The sequence below is a fragment of the Haliotis rubra genome, unplaced genomic scaffold (assembly GCF_003918875.1).
Source record: "Haliotis rubra isolate DU_JTF1 unplaced genomic scaffold, ASM391887v1 Scf2, whole genome shotgun sequence".
NCBI classification, from domain to species: domain Eukaryota; kingdom Metazoa; phylum Mollusca; class Gastropoda; order Lepetellida; family Haliotidae; genus Haliotis; species Haliotis rubra.
Genome location: NW_025766002.1, coordinates 8,941,388 through 8,964,101, shown reverse-complemented (window position 1 = coordinate 8,964,101; position 22,714 = coordinate 8,941,388). Strand labels below are relative to the sequence as shown.

General features: G+C 38.3%; 1 protein-coding gene across 3 annotated transcripts; it reads right to left on the bottom strand.

Annotated features, from left to right (window-relative positions):
- Positions 1-205: 205 nt before the first annotated feature.
- LOC124275484 (probable methyltransferase-like protein 24) lies at positions 206-17,344 on the bottom strand. 3 transcript variants are annotated; one of them, XM_046711064.1, is made up of 8 exons: positions 17,122-17,344; positions 10,652-10,853; positions 9,988-10,065; positions 6,072-6,157; positions 5,262-5,390; positions 4,368-4,442; positions 2,876-3,017; positions 206-820 (listed from the first exon to the last, which is right to left on the bottom strand). In XM_046711064.1, the coding sequence occupies exons 2-8, from the start codon at positions 10,781-10,783 to the stop codon at positions 503-505; spliced, it is 960 nt and encodes a 319-aa protein (XP_046567020.1). In that variant the 5' UTR covers positions 10,784-10,853; positions 17,122-17,344; the 3' UTR covers positions 206-502. The 3 variants fall into 3 exon arrangements, with proteins under 3 accessions (XP_046567020.1, XP_046567021.1, XP_046567022.1); XM_046711065.1 differs by having other exon boundaries at positions 10,000-10,065; positions 17,122-17,341; XM_046711066.1 differs by lacking the exon at positions 9,988-10,065 and having other exon boundaries at positions 17,122-17,342.
- Between the last annotated feature and the right edge of the window lie 5,370 nt (positions 17,345-22,714).

Genomic DNA, 22,714 nt, shown 5'->3' with positions numbered 1-22,714 from the left:
TTGTGGGTATGGTTGTCAAGGTGATAGTGGCTGTTGTGCAGTCAACCGTCACAGTACTGGTGTTACATGTTGTGGGTATGGTTGTCAAGGTGATAGTGGCTGTAGTGCAGTCAACCGTCACAGTGCGGGTGTTACATGTTGTGGGTATGGTTGTCAAGGTGATAGTGGCTGTAGTGCAGTCAACCGTCACAGTGCGGGTGTTACATGTTGTGGGTATGGTTGTCAAGGTGATAGTGGCTGTAGTGCAGTCAACCGTCACAGTACTGGTGTTACATGTTGTGGGTATGGTTGTCAAGGTGATAGCAGTTGCAGTTTAGTCAGTCGTCACGGTGTTGATGCTACATTTACCACCCTAAAGTCCACACACTTATGGCCTCTTCACAATTCATCTCGCATTTAGGTTAAAGCTGGCAAGAACCAAACACAGGTGTAATCCTTGTATAATATCTCTCAGGCTGCTGAGAAGACGTTTACAAGACAATTTAAACAGAACCAAGCCATGTTAATCAAATGTCTGTGTGTCACTGCGTACCATGTAAATCTCATGGCAACCTGTTCGTTCCATGCCAAACATTGACTTGTATTTGGCATCCATATTTTTATTTGTATGGAATATCCTAAATCCAGCATTATAGAAGTCTCTCAGCAGCTCCAGACCTTTCAGGTACTTGGCTATGTCCGGCTCTGGGTTATTTCCCAGCTTGATATGGAGTTCAAAACAAAACTGTTTCACATTTTTCAGACTTCCACTTTGTAACATTTCAGGAAAGGCAAACCACTCCGAAGCTTCAATGTCAATCTTGAGCAGATCGATTATAGCCTAGAACAGAAAATACGTTAACGGAGTCAATATACATGTATACTGTACAGTGAATGTAGCTCTTGCCATTACAATGTTAAGGAAACATCAGTTACAGTAATCGTAATATTAACCTTTTGCGTTCATCGGGTTAATTGTATATATGATTTTTTTTAAATAGCACACCGTGAACCCATTAATAACTTAAGGCAAATAACAGAATGATGTAAAATGCTAAGATATTGAGGATTAAACTAGATACTTTGTATTTAAAGTGAATTGGGGGAACCATAAAGATGCAATGTAGATGCGACTGTTAGGTCCAAACTCGATCGTTTACCGTAAGTCGCCACCTCGCGTTGAGAAAACTAGTGATTAAAAGATTTGCTGTCGATATTTTACGTCGCATTCTCTGTCGAGAGTAATGAGAACTATTTATCAAATGGAACATATGTATGACAAATATATACTGAACAACATTAGAAACGCACCACACTAAATGCACCGACGATGCTCAGATATCATGGGTACATTTCAGTCTGACGGGGATATTTCGTATTATATGTGTGGTGCGTTTCTAATGTTTTTCAGCATATATTTTAGTTCTAGGCATGTTTTGTTCTAGTGTTTGGGGGCGGTGGGGTAGCCTAGTGGTTAAGCGTTGGCTCGTCACGCCGAAGACCCGGGTTCGATTCCCCACATGGGCACAATGTGTTAAGCCCATTTCTGGTGTCCCCCGCCGTGATATTACTGGAATATTGCTAAAAGCGGTGTAAAACTAAACTCAGTCAGTCAGTGTTTCAGTGTTTGAAAACAAGTTTGAAACAGAGTTCACTCAAGCGCCAGGGAGCTCGTACGTACACGGGAAGTAGACACCAAAGTAATAGTAGCAGAATGTTGCAACTGGATTGATATAATACACCCAAAAGTTGTTTTTTTAATTTTTTTGTTTAACGCCGTACTCAGCAATATTCCTGCTATAAATAATCGACCAGACAATCTTTGACTGGTGATCAACAGTGTGAGATAGAATCGATCTACGCTACAGTGACCCTCACATATATTCTGATCCATATGAAACGCGCATATATGGCGGCACAGTGATGGTGAAGTTATGTCGGTCACACAAGTGGTTTGTTTTTAGACATTGGGCTCAAAGTTTGCTGCATGCAGATTGACAACTATGCAGTGTCTGGGTAATAATGTGTCCACCTTGCAGTGTGCGAAACAGTTTCCAGATTTTGCTAGCCAGTCGGGTTGACTATCCCTGAAAGTTACTAGCCAACAAAATAATTCACCAGTCTTAAATTTGAATGTTGACACGGTTTTAATCATTAAGCTGCTAATACGATGAACATTTATCAGGCCATAATCTTGCATGATTCAAAAAGTGTGTTATAACTTAACAGGTAGGAGAGAGTGATATATTTACTGCCACCTTATAGATGCTCGTGGGGGGGCTACGCTACGCTCGTTAAAGGAAACGACAAAACTCTTTCCACTTTCCAAAGAAAGTAGATTGAACAATTGTGACCATACCATGAGTGTGTTTATTACAGATATACGATGTGATCTACCGTGTCTACCATAAAACCTTTTGAAAGCTTTACTGAGGTCTTGAATGCTGTAACCTTGATCGAATAACTTCTGAGCACGAGTGGTATGACCTCTTCGAAATCCTTATAAAAAGAGCCCGCTCGGTTGTACCTCAAAAGTTTTGAAATGCAAACAACAAAGGCTGGAGCTGTTGGACAAATTATAGTCCGTTTGACTTCATTTGAGACCGATGAATTGCTCACTTACACAAAAACTGATAAATGCAACAAAACCAAATTTTTGCACAGTCGCATGAAATCGACAGACCAACTCTGATGATTTGTCTCATAATTTTGGACACCCGAATAAAAAAGTTGAGTTAACAAACGTTCATTATTTTGTTGGCACTTTTCGCTATTTCTTACGAGGGAGGACCACTTGCTGGTAGAATAGCCATGTGTGCGACTTGTACGTGTGAAAATGAAATTTCACTGCACGCGCTTGTTGATTACTACATTAAAATATATACATCCGACCTACCTGTGTGTGGTTATTTTCCTTTATAATTGATGAAAAAGTTCGCATTCGCCAACCCTTGATGTTTGAGGTGTCGGTAGAATTAAGGCCTGTTCTATGGAAATGAATGTTACTTCTCCTGTCGTGGTCTGATACTTTTGTCATGCTGAAACACATTAACAACGAATACACATAACATCATATGAAACACATTAACAACGAATACACATTATTATAGGATATTTATATGGCGCACTTATCCACGCACTGGTGCATGCTCAAGGCGCTGGTATTTTTTCCCTCGATCATCGGATGCCAATCTCAACGGCACATCGCATTATCAATCTCAACTCCCTCGGGAGTATGCAACTCTTGCAGCCACTAGGCGCACCGAGTTATTGTGGCTTTCTCATCCTAACGAGGTATGAAACACAGTTTTATAATATACACTTGAAATTAGTTGGGGATCATGAACTACCAACGGTGTATGTGTGTGTGTGCGTGCGTGCATGCATGTATGCATTTTCGAAAAATGTTATTATATACAGTCTACTGATCTTTGATCAACTGCGCATGTCCAGTGAAGAAATTGAAAATCCAACAGTATGAGAACACTGTAGTCTTCCAAGGTAACCCGTGAAGGTCCGGGTTAGAATGAACCTTCAGTAACCCATGCTTGTCGTAAGAGGCGACTAACGGGATCAGGTGGCCAGGCTCACTGGCTTGGTTGACACATGCCATCGGTTCCCAATTGCGCAGATCGATGCTCGTGTTGTTGATCACTGGATTGTCTGGTGCAGACTCGATTATTTACAGACCGCCGCCATATAGCTGGAATATTGCTGAGTGCGGCGTAAAACTAAACTCACACACTCATTATCTGGAGATGTTTTCCCCACTTTTCCGCTAACATCCAAAGAAATGACAAGGTTGAAGTATAGTGACCAAATGGAAACACGCACACCACATGCATACCACTAATTCGCTTAGCCAGACCTTAAGCAGTATGAGCTTCAAAAGGTCATTTGAGCCTTGATGCCAAGGGTATCAGCAAATGTGAAAATTAAGCAATGTAAACCCAATATTTCACATCGTTGAAACAACTGTAACTATCTTGTTTCAGTATCTGTAATATGAATATATACAAGCAGTTGCAATACACACCCTTGATATCCGGAACTATACATAACATTCCAAGGCATGAACACATTCGAAAATTTCCTAATGTATAAATTCTTGTAAACTCAAGTAAAGTTGGGAAGGATTAAAAATATTCAGTATCTCTTACAATTAAAAGGGATGCATCGGGAATCCAACATAAACAAATATTTACAGAGGTATAAACATTTGATTCATGACAAAGTGCATGTGCACACGGCAATATACGATGAGCTCAACTTTCGAGGGTACAGTTTTTATATGAAAACAGCGCTGAAAACTAGTAATGTTAGGCCTGTGTTTCAAAAGTAAAATAGTAAAATCTGTCATTTGGTCCCGTATTTATGAAAGCACACACCTTGGATCATACGAGTGGACATGGCAGCCGGATGCTGTCGCTACTGCGTCGTCGAAGCTCCAGTCGTAGTTGATCCTGAAAGATGTACGGTGGAACTGATCAGGAGAAAAGTTTACACTCGCACGCACGCACGCACGCACGCACGCACGCACGCACGCACGCACGCACATACACACAGTGGAACAACGTGACCATGTTCTCCGAGGAATACACAAATCATGTTCTGAGTGAGGTGCGAAAACTCGAACCTCAAGGCTCCCTAACTTACAATACCTATATTTCATATTTTATAACAAAACACACACACGTCGCTGAAAGTGTGAGCCTGCTGGTGGTTATTCAATTAGAATTATTGGCAGTCCGTCACAATAGTGGCCTAGTGGCTAAAGCGTCCGCTCGTCATGCCGAAGACCCGGGTTCGATTCCCCACATGGCTACAATGTGTGAAGCCCATTTGAAGATGTAAGGTGGAACTGATTAGGAGAATACACTCCATACATAGTCAGTCGTGATTTCATTCGAAGGGTAATCAGAATGGTGGTATTTGGAGTGAGTGAGTGAGTTTAGTTTTACGCCGCTTTTTTGCAATATTCCAGCAATATCAGCGGGGAACACCAGAAATGGGCTTCAAATATTGTGCCCATGTGGGGAATCGAACCCGGGTCTTCGGTGAACGAGTGAATGCCTTAACCACTAGGCTACCCAACCGACCCTTGTGGCATTTGAAAGAATATACTGGAACTATACACTACAATTAGAATTATTGGTAGTTCATTACAATATCGATGATAATCAAGTACTGACGTAACTAGTCATCGAAGCTTGTCACCAGACAAGGGCAATTCTAACATGAATAATTTGATCAATTTTGGCCATATATGACAGAGGACCTACCCAAATGAATAAATATTACAGGGTGTCTTCATTCCGTATGGAGGGTCTTCACAAACGTTCCAGCCACCGTCACCGATGTTGCCACGCCTGACCATGTTCTTACACGACATCTGAACGCTGTTCACATAGCTGAATAGAAATCCATTGAATTATTTACGCAAATCCCTTTAGCTCCTTGGGAACATCAGTTTAAACAGGATATTAATCCTGTCCATCTTATCCCATAACTCGTTTATCCATGCGTTGGTTCGGACAATTTCATTTGAAACGTGTTCCTCTGACGTTGACGTTGTATTACTGATTTGAGGGGATTGAATGTTTTCTGTTTGCCTTTCAAATACATCTTGAGCATGATCGTTTGAATACGGGAAATAATATTTGTTAACGAGCATCGGGCAAAATCGTTGACCAGTATCTCTTAAGCTTACAGAACCAAGGTGCAATGTGTATATCTGTATCGTATGATCATATATCACACGCGTGCCACTAAAACATACATCCGTGGCTTAGTCGTAACTGGTCATGCATTAAACACAATGTGACCCTTGGCAGGTTTGAGTGAGTGAGTGAGTGAGTGAGTGAGTGAGTGAGTGAGTGAGTGAGTGAGTGAGTGAGTGAGTGCGTGCGTGCGTGAGTGAGTGAGTGAGTGAGTACGATGACACGTGTCAACCAAGTACTATCCTAAGACCTGTGAAAATAGTAGAACGTGGTCACTATCACTATCTTTTCCGATCAAACTGGAAAAAGACACACACGCTGGTATTTGCATGAGTTCCAGGTAATCAAAGTTTATTATTTATTCGTGTTTACTTGTGGTATATCTGTGACAGCTGTCGTCTGTCCAACGTCTTCAGCACCTGCAGCGTGGGCATGGGCTGGCCTGCTGGCACTGGATTCTGAAATATCAAAGGAAGAAAGTGACAAAACCGGTCAACATATTTGCTCATTCCGTTATCTATATGATAGGGATCAGTGGCTTTCAAGAGTTGTCCATCAAAATCAGATACGGAGAGAAGCAGCGGTGGATGACATTCATTCCCATTGACCATTCGTCATAGTACTGGTATCAAATTACACAGGGCCTAGATTTTCGAAGCTCTCATAACTAAGACAGGTCGTACAGTTAAGATAATCTTAGCGCGACCATAAGAGAGATTTTCGAAACGCTCGTAAATCCGTCGTAAGGTCAAGCTAGATACGACAGCTGTCGTAAACCGTATCCAGGGAATCCCCGATGACGTCACGGAATTCCCCTATGTAAATATAACAGACGTGAATAAGGTGTAAGTGCGCGCAACCTTAGTTACGACAAGTATATACCTATCTTAGATAATGATCTTAGCTAAGATATCTTAAGTTTTACGATAGTTTCGAAAATAGCCTAAGACAAAGACAGATGCGACTACCCATGAGGTTACGACTATCTTAAGCTAAGAGAGCTTCGGAAATCTAGACCCTGGCCTTCACCACAGAGTGTCAGTCACAATGGTTATTATTGCTGGAAATTGATATTATGCAATTCACATCCTGGTCAGTTAATTTGAGATATGATCAATATTCCAGTTATGTTGTTGAGGGTAATCTGAAGTGATTCAGGTTTAAGATGTTTCCTCCTTTGGTGAATCCGGAAATAGCATACAGTTTTCCCAGAAATTATTGAGAAAATCTTTGTTTCCTAATATTGATAATTTTAAAATAGGTGTTACATTTTGTAGTAAGGTACACAATATGGGTGGCAACTCTTGAACGGCCCGAACACTGTATGAAGATAATTGGATTACCCAGCATGATAACGACTCAAAACACACTCTGTGCTACAGAAAACAGTGGTTATGGGACAAAACTGTTCAAATGTTGTGTAGCCCAGCTAAAGCCCATATCGTAGCCCTATTGAGAATGTGTGGGGACTAATGAAGGACAGAATAAACCAAAAAGGACTAGACATATTGAGGATATGAAGAAGGAAGTGATTGAATATTGAGATACGCTGTCACACGATTTCCTACAAACTTTGATGGTTAGTCAGACAAAAAGACAGACAAAATAGTTTATTTTTGTGTCACGTGAATGTACATTGCAATTAAAAAGTAAGTGCTGGCAACGAGAGTACTAATGTACGTACAAGCACACCAACTGACTTTGACCTATTGACTAATGATATTCTAGATCCACCTATTACCAGACAAGAAATTCTAGATAGTATAAGACACTTAAAGGTAAACAAAGCAGCGGGTGTTGATGATATATTACCTGAATTTATTAAATATTCTGAAGATATCTTATTACCTTACTTTGAGTTGATTTTTAATGTTATTTTAGAGAGCGGTAATTTTCCATCGACTTGGACTATTGGAATTATTATCCCAATTCATAAGAATCGGGAACATGAATAATGTTGATAATTATAGAGGTATACATCTGTTAAGTATATTGGGAAAGGTTTTTGTCTATATTATCAACAAGAGATTGACTTTTTGGGCAAATACTTTTGATAAACTAGATGAATCCCAAGCCGGCTTTAGGGCAGGATACAGTACTGTCGATAATATCTTTATACTTAATTCAATTGTTCAGAAGTGTCTAAATACAAAGGGAAAGAAAATGTATGCTTTGTTTGTCGATTTTAAGAAAGCGTTTGATTCAATACAGAGAGAAAAACTTTGGGGGGTAATGCAAAAACATGGTATTAGCTCTAAGATGAATAGATTGCTACAGAAGATATATGATAATGTGAAAGTTTGCATCAGAAATAATCATGAAATATCAGATACCTTCAATTGCAATGTTGGGCTTAGACAAGGCTGTATTCTGAGTCCATTCCTGTTCTCAATGTTCATTAATGAAGTTGCTTCGATAATACAACAAAATGGTACTCATGGTATCCAGTTGCATCCCTATTTGACACAATTGTTTTTATTGTTGTTTGCCGATGATATGATTCTGTTTGCGACTACTGTTGTTGGATTACAAAGGCATATACATGAGTTGGAACATTATTGCAATGAGGCAGGATTAACTGTTAATTTTGAGAAAACTAGAATAGTCGTATTCATAAATGGGGGCAAACTATCTATAACGGAAAAATGGAATTATAAAGGAGAGCCGCTCCAAGTCACACAATCATATAAATACCTTGGAGTCTACTTCACTAATCGTCTTGGCTTTTCAGCACATGCTAAATATTGTTCCACACTAGCCAAAAGGGTACTTATTGGGGTTCTCAAAAGTATTCACAAACTCGTAGATATTGATTATCATTCTTTTTTCAAAATATTTGATACAAAAACCCTTCTTATTCTATTGTATGGTTCAGGGGTATGGGGTTTCAATAATTTTGACGTAATTGAGAAAATACACTTATATACTTGCAAGAATTTTTTAGGAGTGAAAGTAAGTACACCTAATGCCATGGTATATGGAGATTGTGGAAGATTTCCCATACACATTTTTGCTAAAGCTAGAATAATAAAATATTGGATACGTCTGTTATATATGCCATCTGATAGATACTCTAGACAGTGTTATGATATGATGTTAATGTACGATAACAACGGGAAGACTAACTGGGTGACTTACATTCGAGAATTGTTAAATACAATAGGTTTTGGGGAGGTATGGCAAAGGCAAAATGTTGACTTTCATACAAATTTTGTGAATAATGTTACTCAAAGGCTCAAAGATATATATACACAAGAATGGGTAGGAGCACTGTCATTGTCAAGTAAATGTTTCAATTGTAGAATGTTTAAATCCCATATATACAGAGAGAATTATCTGCTCTCACTAAATATCAAGAAATTTCGAAAGGCTTTTGCTCGGTTTAGGTGTTCCTCACATGACTTGGCAATCGAAACAGGGAGATATCATAAAATAGAGAGGTAAAATAGAATTTGTACATTTTGTGATCTTAATTGTGTAGAAGATGAATATCACTTCCTCTAAATTTGCCCATTATATTGTGAGTTAAGAAAAAAAATGTCCCAAGATATTATTCTGTATATCCCGATAGGGTGAAATTTTCTTTGTAAATGAGTACTGATGACAATGTTCTTATCCGTAAGTTGTCAACCTTTATCTATCAAGCATCGTCTCTAAGAAATAAACATAATAATTCATAGAATGTATGTATTCATATTGTTATTTGTTACGATATGGTATGATGTGGTGCGATATGATATGATATGATATGATACATGGTATGATATGACATGATGTAACATGGGGTGTTATGATATGATGTGATACGACAAAGTATGTGTAATGCGATGTTATATGATGTGATACATTTTGATGCGATATGACATATTGTGATTTGACTATTTTTATTCTTTTCTATGATATTGTGTACTATGTTCTTGTATACTATGGGCCCGTGGCCTTCAGTATGAATAAAGATTGAATTAAAAAGGCAGAGGTAAACACATAAAATATACAAGCACCAGGCCAGATTGCCAATGAGACACACTAGACATAATGTGCATAAAATGTATAAAATGTACGCTTAAAACATAAAAGGATTATCACACATATGAAGTGTACCTAGTGTGTACCTAGGCGCATTCAATCGTGTATAGCAGGGCAAGGAGGCCTCAAAATGTATTGAAAGGACATTTAGACTGTAAGAGAATCACATTTTAACATATTCATTTAAGTAAAACGTCTATAGCTTTTATACATGATTAGATATTTGCCGAAACAACTTTCTCAATGTCTAGGAATACTATACAAGTGCTTGTGCCTTTGTTGAAGAAGTGTGAACTCCGCCTTTTGATCCTTTGATTAAGACACTGTTTGGCACTGGATTCTGAAATATCAAAAGGAGATGGTGACCAAACCGGACAACATGTTTGATCACACCGTTATCTATATGATAAAGAAAAGTGTTTTTCGCCATTATAGAAGAGATCAACATAAGACGCGAGTACAATTCCACTCCCATTTACCACGTGTGACAGCACAGGTATCTGACTACACATGTACAGGGTGTGTCAATACCCGTTGTACGAGTTGTGTAATTCAACTCCCAATAACCATGCCTGACAGCACATGTATCTGACTACACATCTGGTCTTCAGTACAGGGTGTGTCAATCACATATTGTGAGTATATAGAACATACTAGTACTGCCTTCAGAGATGCTTGTCTCGTTATGAGACCTCCTGGTTATGTATGAGACGCTATCAAGGTTAACCTCCATTCCATTCATCTCTCATTCAGCTGGTCTGAAATTCAAATACATTGTAATATATTCATGTATCAGCATAATATATGCATTAGTGTTTCGTGAATGGGTGCACAAGCAAAACAATAATGCGTAATTAACTATAGTGCAATAGTAATTGACATACATTATCTGTTTGAATGACACTATCATGACAGGATATACTTACACCAATCACTGCTGCGTTCCTTGGAGAATCATCTAAATCCAGTTTCATATTTTTCCTATATGTCCATATGAACGTCATCAAAATCACCAACGCCGTGACGAGGACAAAGCGCCGAAAAGTAATCCTCGACATCTTGGAAACTTTAGTGTCCAAGTGAAGACCACTTGTTCCAAACCACTCTTTTCAAAGTGAAGTCCAATTACTGTAAAAGTAGCATATACCATCACTCACAACGACACCCATTTCAGCAGTACGCATGGCCGATCGCGAGGAACAGTTGCGCTTAACTGTAAAATTAAATATGGCCTTTGGCTATTTAATCTTAAAAACTCGGATGGCTTGGATTGAATGAACATAATATTTCTTGATATCGTTGTTTACGTTACAAATAGCATGTTTGCTTCCTTCAATTGCTTTCAGATTAAAGTAGGCTCCTCCAGATGTGGGCAGAATGAGAAGTTTGTTAAACGAGATGTAGGCAGTGAATGAGATTTAAGCAGAAGGAGATGCAAGCAGTGAATGAGATTTAAGCAGAAGGAGATGTAGGCAGTGAATGAGATTTAAGCAGAAGGAGATGTAGGCAGTGAATGAGATTTAAGCAGAAGGAGATGTAGGCAGTGAATGAGATTTGAGCAGAAGGAGATGTAGGCAGTGAATGAGATTTAAGCAGAAGGAGATGTAGGCAAAATAAGACGTTGGGAGAAGACGATGCAGGGAGAATGGGATGTTTGTTAAACGAGATGTAGGCAGTGATGAGATTTAAGCAGAAGGAGATGTAGGCAAAATAAGACGTTGGGAGAAGACAATGCAGGGAGAATGGGAAGTTTGTTAAACGAGATGTAGACAGTGAATGAGATTTAAGCACAAGGAGATGTAGGCAAAATAAGACGTTGGGAGAAGACGATGCAGGGAGAATGGGAAGTTTGTTAAACGAGATGTAGGCAGTGAATGAGATTTAAGCACAAGGAGATGTAGGCAAAATAAGACGTTGGGAGAAGACGATGCAGGGAGAATGGGAAGTAGGTTAATCGAAATTTCGTCTGAATAAGATGGAGGACCAATGAGTTGTAGGAACAATAAGAAGACGGCAGATCGGGATGTAGGCTGGATTAGACAAAGGTAGAATAAACTGTAATAGAGAAATGTAGACACAAACAGAAAGCAGCAGAATGAGATGGAGGCAAAATGTAACGGAGGCAGGGAATGTTCGTCACACATGTCAGGCACCTTACTTCATTATTAACTGTTAGGTCAAATCCAGATATTAACACACAAGTGTTTATCAGCATATACAATACCAGGAATGTTCTTACCTTTCAGTTCCAGTCACAATCTATATACATGCATACGCATCTATGTTTTAGAAATATCTGCTACTTAGACAGATGTATGAGTCACATATATTGGGGCCAACACATTTCAACAGAAACGAATTGTTTTATTTCAGACTATAATACTCGAGTATTCACATGCTAAAAGAAATCATAGGTTGGGAACATTGTCAAAGTTTTGAATACATAATGCCATTTAGAAAGTGGTCAAATGTAACATGTTATATTTTGGATTGCACTTTCTTAGTAAAGTACAAATTCTAGTACTTTTGTTGGGTTGAGTCCCATCCTCTGAAGGTGTGGGTTCGAAGAAAGTGCAATCCCAAATATAACATATGCTACATTGTCAAAGCTGATGTTAATAATCAACATACAGGTTTCAAATAGAAAACAGGAACTGTTATTGCATATTTTTACATAAATATCTTGAGGCATCATATGTTAAGTGATATGATAAATAAAGGTTAATATAATTCAAATAGATGAAACTCAAACAATACGATCATACACTTGTACAGTTAATGTTCCAACAAAGTTGATAATTGTTGTGTGCTCACACTACACCTTTAGCAATAATTGTATTAAATGGGCTTCAAGTTCTACGTCAACGACTTATGCATTTATACCTTCGTTTTAACTGTGTTAAACAATATAAAGTAACGACGAATATGATGTATCTGGGATATAAAAGCTCTGTTTCTAAAGTCCGGGACAAGGATATAACGTTTAGTTCTGACATCTTCCTTCACAAAATGTTATCTCGAGTAATGCTTTATGTCCTTAGTGCATGTAAACATTTGATACTATTATGTATTGTACGGGGTCGTCTCGTTCACCCAGCAGCTTAGGTGGATTAACAGTTATGTTTGCTTGATTGTGCAAATACTGTTCATCCCTGTGAGATATGGTCCCGCAAGCTGGAGGATTAGCTCACGGGCCTAGCTCACCTAATTAGCCACCTGTCTACATTGAGGTGGACAGTCGACTTGCCACCTTCAAGACCAGATTTCAAGCTGGTGATTTGTCTGTGACTGAGTACACAGATTGTGCATTCTCATCTCACCGGGTACTTATGTGTAATTTGTAGTGTATGAACTGATGTGTATATAAGATGATGTACATAAGATGTATTTAAGGTGATGTGTATAAGAGTATTTAAGATGTATATAATATGTATGTTTATATAACATGGATATAAAGCGATGTAAATTATTGAAATGTGTCATGTAAAAATAAAAGTGTTCGATCACCTTGTGCAGCCAATTGTGTTATACGGCTCAGAAGTCTGGGGGTTCGAGAAGAGTACTATCTTAGAAAGGGTTCATTTAAAATTTGGTAAATATATATTAAAAGTTCAGCAATCAACACCAGATTATATGATATATGGTGAACTGGGAAGATATCCAACAGATATCCTTATAAAGGTTAGAATCATTTCATATTGGTGCAAACTAATCTCATCAACTGGCACATTGTCTAGTATTTTATATCGGATCATGTTTACAATGAAAACGAATGACCCAAACATATATTTACCTCTTATCAGTGTTGTTAAAACAATTTTGGAATGTTCTGGCTTAAACTATATATGGATGTCTCAAACCTGTACAAGTAAGATTTGGCTTAAAAGTAACCTTAAGTCTATATTATGTAACCAGTTTTATCAACACTGGAACGAATGTAAATCGAAATCTACTAAAGGCCACTATTATAATATGTTTAAGATATATCCATACCTTGAAAGTTATCTATTACATCTCCCATTAAATGTACGCATTTGGCTTACCTATATTAGAACTTGTAACCATAAACTTTAAATAGAAACAGGTAGATGGTATAATATTATTAAAGAAGAAAGATTATGTACACTGTGTAAGAACACAATAGGAGATGAACTTCACTTCATGTTATATTGTCCATGTTTAAGTAATGTAAGAAATTCATTCCTACCAAACTAGTATTGTAATTATCCATCATTAGACAAATATATATATCTAATAATCTTGTCAGCATAAAGCACTATTGTTAAAAATAAGCAACTATGTGAAAACCGGACTACGTATGCTCCCATGAAACAAATCTGTACATTTGTATTTTTCTCTATGTCACTATTGCGTGATCTTCATGAGAATAAACCATTCATTCATTCAAGTCTACATTGAGGTGGACAGTCGACTTGCCACCTTCAAGACCAGATTTCAAGCTGGTGATTTGTCTGTGACTCAGTACACAGATTGTGCATCTCATCTCACCGGGTACTTATGTGTAATTTGTAGTGTATGGAACTGATGTGTATATAAGATGATGTACATAAGATGTATTTAAGGTGATGTATATAAGAGTATTTAAGATGTATTTAATATGATGTATATAAGATGTATATAAAATATATGTTTATATAACATGGATATAAAGCGATGTAAATTATTGATATGTGTCATGTAAAAATAAAAGTGTTCGATCAATATTCTGTCAAACTTATTCCTTAATGTAAAGGTTTCATAGTTTACAGGATCATACAACACAGTGACTAGATATCACAGGTGACCAAATACCACAGAGAACAAAATAAAAAGCCCACCTTTTGTTGTAGGGGATTATCTGGCTCCAGTGAACTGGGACCCTAAAGACAAAAGCTGCTGGGTAAGTGAGAATGACCCTCATACACGTTTGAGTTGTGATTACTTTACGAATATAGAAAAGAAACGGTTGTCACCATTCTTTATGTACGCCCAAACGTGTTAAAACTTGCTACTCTAGCTAAACGTAGCAACAAAATAAATGTATTCTTAGAAAGTAAAATATACTTTGCTCTTTCTCCTGAGGCAACGCTACAGGTCATCCAGATAACCAAGTACTTCCCCTACCCTTTACACAGTGGTGTAATTAATATCAAAACAAACAATGAATGGTCACAAGATGCCTGTTCACTTGGCTTCTAATGATTCAAATACGGGTAGTCCCTGGGAGTCTCCCTAATAGGTTTATTTCAAAGAGTAGACAAAGCGGGAGTAATCAGCTATACAGCTACAGTGCATTATGAAGTGTAGGGGTGCTCCATTATATGTTTATGTTCATTAGTAGGCAAAGTGGGAGTAGTCATATTGAGAGTAGTCAAACTGGGAGTAATCAGCTATACAGGTACAGTGCATTATTAAGTGCAGGGGTGCTCCATTATATGTTTATGTTCATTAGTAGGCAAAGTGGGAGTAGTCATATTGAGAGTAGTCAAACTGGGAGTAATCAACTATACAGGTACAGTGCATTATGAAGTGCAGGGGTGCTCCATTATATGTTTATGTTCATTAATAGGCAAAGTGGTAGTAGTCATATTGAGAGTAGTCAAACTGGGAGTAATCAACTATACAGGTACAGTGCATTATGAAGTGTAGGGGTGCTCCATTATATGTTTATGTTCATTAGTAGGCAAAGTGGGAGTAGTCATATTGAGAGTAGTCAAACTGGGAGTAATCAGCTATACAGGTACAGTGCATTATTAAGTGCAGGGGTGCTCCATTCTATGTTTATGTTCATTAGTAGGCAAAGTGGGAGTAGTCATATTGAGAGTAGTCAAACTGGGAGTAATCAACTATACAGGTACAGTGCATTATGAAGTGTAGGGGTGCTCCATTATATGTTTATGTTCATTAGTAGGCAAAGTGGGAGTAGTCAGTTTGGGAGTAGTCAAACTGGGAGTAATCAGCTATACAAGTACAGTGCATTATTAAGTGCAGGGGTGCTCCATTATATGTTTATGTTCATTAGTAGGCAAAGTGGGAGTAGTCATATTGAGAGTAGTCAAACTGGGAGTAATCAACTATACAGGTACAGTGCATTATTAAGTGTAGGGGTGCTCCATTATATGTTTATGTTCATTAGTAGGCAAAGTGGGAGTAGTCATTTTGGGAGTAGTCAAACTGGGAGTAATCAGCTATACAAGTACAGTGCATTATTAAGTGCAGGGGTGCTCCATTATATGTTTATGTTCATTAGTAGGCAAAGTGGGAGTAGTCATATTGAGAGTAGTCATAACGAGAAGATACCCCTGAAAGTAATAATGGTTCTAAGCTTTTCAGTCAAGATGCACAGACAGTTAAGTCAGCTGCTACCAATTAACACATGGGAATGAATGAACTCAACTCTCTAATGAGGGAATAACCTCGACTGGGTTAACATAGCACGAAGTAACCGCGAGGGTCTATCTCTAAAAGAATCCTCTTGGACAATGAAATAGACGCAAAACGCAGAAGGAACTAGTTTTATGGAGTTAAGACTCCCCTTTAACTTGGCAAGGAAATTTCCGCAAACAAAACAATGTACGATACCCTACATTCTAGTGAGTCAGTGAGTTTGGTTTTACGCCGCTTTTAGCAATATTCCAGCAATATCACGGCGGGTGACACCAGAAATGGGCTTAACACATTGTACCCATGTGGGGAATCGAACCCGGGTCTTCGGCGTGACGAGCGAACGCCTTAACCACTAGGCTACCCTACCGCCCCCCTACATTCTAATAGGGGAGGGTAAAATTAGCAAGTACATAAAACATAGATAATTCCGATAATGGTACCTGATATGTCCAATGTCAAGTGCTTTGTAATGTCACTACATATGTTGTGTTGCCAATACACAGAAACAAGCAGTTGAGAGAAAATATTAGAAAGACTGACTGACTGACTGAGTTTGGTTTTACGCCGCTTTTAGCAATATTCCAGCAACATCACGGCGGGGGACACCAGAAATGGGCTTCACACATTGTACCCATGTGGGGATTCGAACCCGGGTCTTCGGCGTGACGAGCCAACGCTTTAACCATTAGGCTACCCCACCGCCCCACATATTAGAAAGAATGATTCCGACAACCAAGCCTGGCTTAACTCATTATATTGACATCCAGTGAACGAGGGAAAAACAAAGCGCCTTTGAGCAGCTGAGCTGAGCTGGATATCGGCGCTATACAAATGTTAGTATGTATGTATGTATTATACACTCACACCGATTTTCCATATTCGTCCTTGCACACATAAACAATCCCGTGTTGGAACAACAAGGGACAACTGCAGATACAACGTTAATATTACAAAGATTATTAAGAAGTTATGATCATTAACAAAACAAGAGGAAGCAAGTACAACTAACCTCATTCACAAAAGTAGCGCCACGTATGGCGATGAGCCTAGATCTTTCGATAGTCTTGATCAGGGTAGGTATTCACAGGCGTCGCCTCATACGCTTTTCAAGAACATTCTTTAACTCGTTGTAATGTATCTAACCATGAGTGTGGGACGCTACCTTTAGCGAGTGTCACAATGACGTCTCAACCATTTCTGGAGGTGTAGTATTCTATTAGCAAGGTTTCTATTGACAAGAGGCCGACATGCTCCGATAATCAAGTACAAATCCCGAATAGAGCAGCATTGCAAGTTCAGATATGTTCCCGGGTCGTTTACCGGTCTCGCCCCTCCACGTATTCCTTTTCTATTAAGTATGCATTTGATGTATGTCATCTCATATACACTATACACCAAAAGAAACGTTACCCTCATACTTTTATGAATTACTTAAAAACTATCAAAGATATGTTAGAAGGAATTAGTTTACAAGAAAGCTTAACAACACAGCTTTATGCAAATCACGGAAACTAATTCTGAAATGCATTCATATTTAGATGAAATGCATCTTTTTCAGAAGAGTTGAGTTGTAGTATTTTCGTCCATGTTGAAATATACCAACTACAGTGATTTAGATGTCCAAAAGAAAGGTTGAAATAAAATCCTGCTTTGGGACAAAGATAAACCATTTAATATCACCATTTTTCAACTATTAAAACAAGAAACAACTGTTGTAGAGTGTGTACAATTGGAAAATAATCATTCCTATGATTTCAGTCTTTTAAAACATTTTCTGCTGATTTGCACTCATGAAAACAAGTTGATATTGTGAAAAAAATGTTTAGGAACATCTTCAATGAGCTTTGTTACCATGTTTGCTTGCAAAGTAACATTTTTCCATTTTCTGTTTACACATAGCAATAGCAAAACGCAGCAATATTCAAGCAGTATTTACATCCATTTCACATATAGAATGATTCTATGGGGACTGAAGAGAGCCTAGAAAAGATGATATGATACACAAGTACGAGAAATATGCGACGATTAACAGCTGAAGAGAAAGAAAGAGCCCTTTGGATGTTGCAGGTGGGGGTCGACATACTATTCTGTTGCCAAGCCCTCGGATGCCACCGTATCACGGTTGTAAGTCGTATTCAGGGCTTCAGATAGACTGAGGTCACCGTAGACAGAACAAAAAGGGGACGTCCACGCATCACAAAGCCAGCTGAAGATAGGTACCTCCGTAATTAAGTAATGAGGGTAACGTTTCTTTTGGCGTTTAGTGTATGTTTTCGACATTGGTACAATGTGTGAAGGCCATTTTTGGTGTCCCCCCGTCGTGATACTGCTTGAAGATTGCTAAAAGCGGCATAAAACCATACTCAGTTAGTCATTTATGTTTTCTGGTTTGTCTGTTTATGCATTAACAGGGGCTGTGGGGTAGCCTAACGGTTAAAGCGTTCGCTCGGCACTCTGAAGACTCGGGTTCGATTCCCCAAGTGGGTACAATGTATGAAGTCAAGTTCTGGTGTCCCCCGCCGTGATATTGCTGAAATATTGCTAAAAGCACCGTAAAACCATACACACTCACTGACTCTCTTTATGCATATGAGTCTGCTCTGCCCTGATTGGAATAAACGAAACAAGAGAACAATGACAAAGTAGGCATAAGCGTACATCACTCTCATAGAAAGCATGTACATGTATTTTAATGATAATGATAATAATAATAACTTACAGGGGGGAGGAGTTATTGAGCATCTTGTGGAAGATCAGGCCTACACCTATCTTCGAATGCAAGTTCGAGACAAGCTCCAGAATGCCCAGATTCAAGACAAACTTCGGGCTGACTGTTATGAGAGTGTGTTTTTTGTAATTTGTAATATCACATCGATTAAATGATAATTATTAAGGGTAACAATATGTAAAGTTTTGAGTGTGGGTTTTGGCTCGCATCTCGCATCATATATGGTCAAAGGCGGTAAGCCTTTTTGATAGCAAATCAGAGTTGCCTCCCTTGGCTGGCTTTATTTTGTTTTTACTTCCGGTCGTATGTTCACAAAATCGCCTAATGTTTTGAGGGATAGTGAGGGAGCCTAGCTTTGCTAGAAAGCTCGAGAACTGTGTAAGAGCTATAAATAGGCTGGTTGTTGTGTAGTGCGACACACGGGACTTATTACATGACTAGACACTGGAAAAAAATCCACATTTACAAGCTTGGAAATGTCTTGGAAAGATGATGTTTCCAAGACATTTCCAATTTTGGAAAGATGATGTTTCCAAGACATTTCCAATTTTGGAAAGATGATGTTTCCAAAAATTTCCAATTTTGGAAATGTGAGATTTCCAATTTTGGAAATATCCGCAAGGGGAGATAACTGATGGGTGATTGTAAATTATTGTTCTGCATGGGCTAATTGCTATAGTGGCATGGGGGCGGCATGAGTGTTTCATGGGGGGCGTTATGGCGACTGGCGGTAGTCTTTGATGTTTGGTGTTGTTTTAGTAATGATTGTTTAAGGGATTAACGTATAAGGATTACCGACTTGACTAGTCGAAATTGCAGTGGTGAACACATTTTAAATGTTCAATGTTTTGGGTGAAAAGTGAATTTTGTCACGTTTAGTTTAAGTATGTGTCATCGTAAGCATATATCTAGTGAGTGAGAGTTAATTTCGTACAAGGGCCACCGACCCATTATACAATTATAAAGATGACAATACAATCCAGCGCCATATATAATATTAAGCTGTATGCTAACATGTACAATGTCTCATTTAATCTTATACTCTATATTAAAAAACATCGCTCTTTTTGTCAATGCAAGAAATATAAACTTAGCAAGGTTGTTAACAGTTGTAGAATTGCAAGACAATAATAAGTTGATAAATTTAGTTTCACATGGATTATTTATGTAGTACAATGTATTGTGGGAGCAGGCTGTTTCTCAGATCACAGTAAAATAAACATTCAATAAAGAATTGGTACTCTGATTCAATGGTAAGAACAATACACAGAGGGCAGAATCGCTCATGTTGTTTTATATTTACCTTCCACCCATATTCCAACATTAAAGGATGGTCTGAACAACGAAACTTACTCAAAGCAAAACGAATCGTTGCGTTGCCGTCAATCGTTGCGTTGCCCTCTTAGGGGGTCGAGTGATGGTGTCACCATGCACTAATTTCCACCGGACCCCGTAGTTCGTGCTAAATGGGTTATGTTTGTGAGTGCGAAGCGAGCGTTGTGGAAGCTTGGAACGATATCTTAAATGTGTTCAGATCGCTTCGCGGAAGTTAAAGAATCAAAACTACTTACTAGTGGTAGTACAATAAATGTATGATTGATGACCAAAATGATTTTCTATGACACAACTTGTAACATAACGATTTCTTTCTCGGAAGCGAGGTTGTGGTGGAAGTAACAATAATATTGTAAGTAGTGTTATATTGACACCCACCTCGCTTCCACGAGAGAAATTGTTATGTTATAAGCTATGTCATGCAAAATCCTATTGGCCATCAATCAAATACATATTTTACTACCAGTAGAAAGTAGTTTTGATTTTGTAACTCGGTGAAAACAAACCTAAATAGCATTTATTCTCAGACTGGCGGATGTTCGCGACAGGGCGCTGCCATTTATAATAATCGTAACATCACGGGCTAAAGTCTGTTAAAGAATTAATGAGATTATGGTTTGTTTTCATCAAGTTAGAAAATCAAAACTACTTTCTACTCGTAGTTAAATATGTATTTGAATCATGGCCAACAGGATTTGGCATGACACAACTTGTAACATAACGATTTCTTCCTCGGAAGCGAGGTGGGGGTCGAAGTGACAATACTGCGCAATATATGTCTTGCTACATTCACGTGGTTAACGTCCACTCACCGGTATGTAGATACTCGTCAACGTGCGTCTTTATATTTGGTCTTATAATCCTAATTAGTTTATTATCATACTTGTATGCATTTTGAAACTAAATAAAAATCAGGCGATCTGCCTATACTTATAACTTGAATATCTAGACATTTTATAGTTAGCCAATGTAAATCATAATTCGCACACACGCCCTAGTGTATGTTGTCTGTCTCATTACTTCACGACGAAAACAATGATTCTGTTGAATGCCACGACAAATGAATAAAAACAAAATGCAATTATTAAAATTAAAACAGATAAGAGTTATAAGAACAATGTCAGGCTATTACTTTGTTCCAGGAATGTATCCATCAATATCCACAAAAACGAGTGATATGCCATTCACCTGCAGCTGTTCCAAATGATACATCTAATACATGTTTACCAAAGGTGATATATCATTGGTCACCCAAGATAGCATACCTGGGAACTAATCGCATAATGTCCACCATTCTTTACAAAAAAGTAATTTAGTTAGCCAATAATGAGCAATAAATCAATGTCTTGGCGGTTAATCCTTTGAAAGAAGGAAGTTGTTTTACGCAGACACCGACACGACAGAGTGTATTCAGTATAGATTAGTAAATCTACATACATGAACACTACCTTTTGACAAATCTTCTGTGTAAGATAAAAGTATTTAATCAATCAGCGTGTTATCGGTTAATCCTTTGATCGAAATGGGACATGGGGCAGCAGACAGAGTGTATTCAGTATAGATTAGTAAATCTACATACATGAACACTACCTTTTGACAAATCTTCTGTGTAAGATAAAAGTATTTAATCAATCAGCGTGTTATCGGTTAATCCTTTGATCGATGTTTATAATGTTGAGTATTTACCCCAGACACAAGAAATGAAAAATGGGAACCTTTGTCGGGTTATCCAAGTGGTGTTACCACTAATTATACCTGTTTTAAATTCATTAACTGACCATCAAGTGAATGATGACAAATAACATGTGTAGGTTTATACCACCTAACACGGGTTACAACGAGGGAGTATTAATTGCTGAATTGCATGCAATTTTAATTGCTTGTGAAAACCTATGGGCAGACACTATTTTGAGAATACGGACAGAACTTCATTGTTGCATAAGAAATACACATAAGCATTTGCTGTGTGCTAAAACTGTATGTACCTATTCACCAAAGTAAATTTTCAGATTCTTCTAGCAATGGCAAAGTGGGGTTGTTTAGTTTACGCATTCAAATAGATCAAATGTCATTTTTTAATATTATACGTCATATTTTTAAATGACGTGAATAAATATCGAGGTAAAAAACCCACAGAAATGGGATCAATTATGATCAGTCATTATACCATCGAGGCATTAGAAAACCTGCAAAAGCCCACACTGCTTTGATACTTTAATACAATCAGACAAGAACTACCGGGGAAATTAACGGCATCTGATGGGCATCCACCCTTCCTAATGTCGCACTGTTAAGGTTGAAGTAATTAACCGTAACCGAGATGAGCGAGGCTGATCATAGATTTCACTACCACTAGCGGCTGGCTCGAACAAATAAATAAAGCCCAGCGACACCAGGCAATTACGGGATGGCCTAAAAGTCGGGCCAAGAAAAGTCGGGCCGGGCCGGGCCACCGGGTAATACTAAAAATGGATTGCAGAATATTAAAACGAAACCTGCACATTTGGGTCGATACACTTCCTGCCTTCACAAATGCATA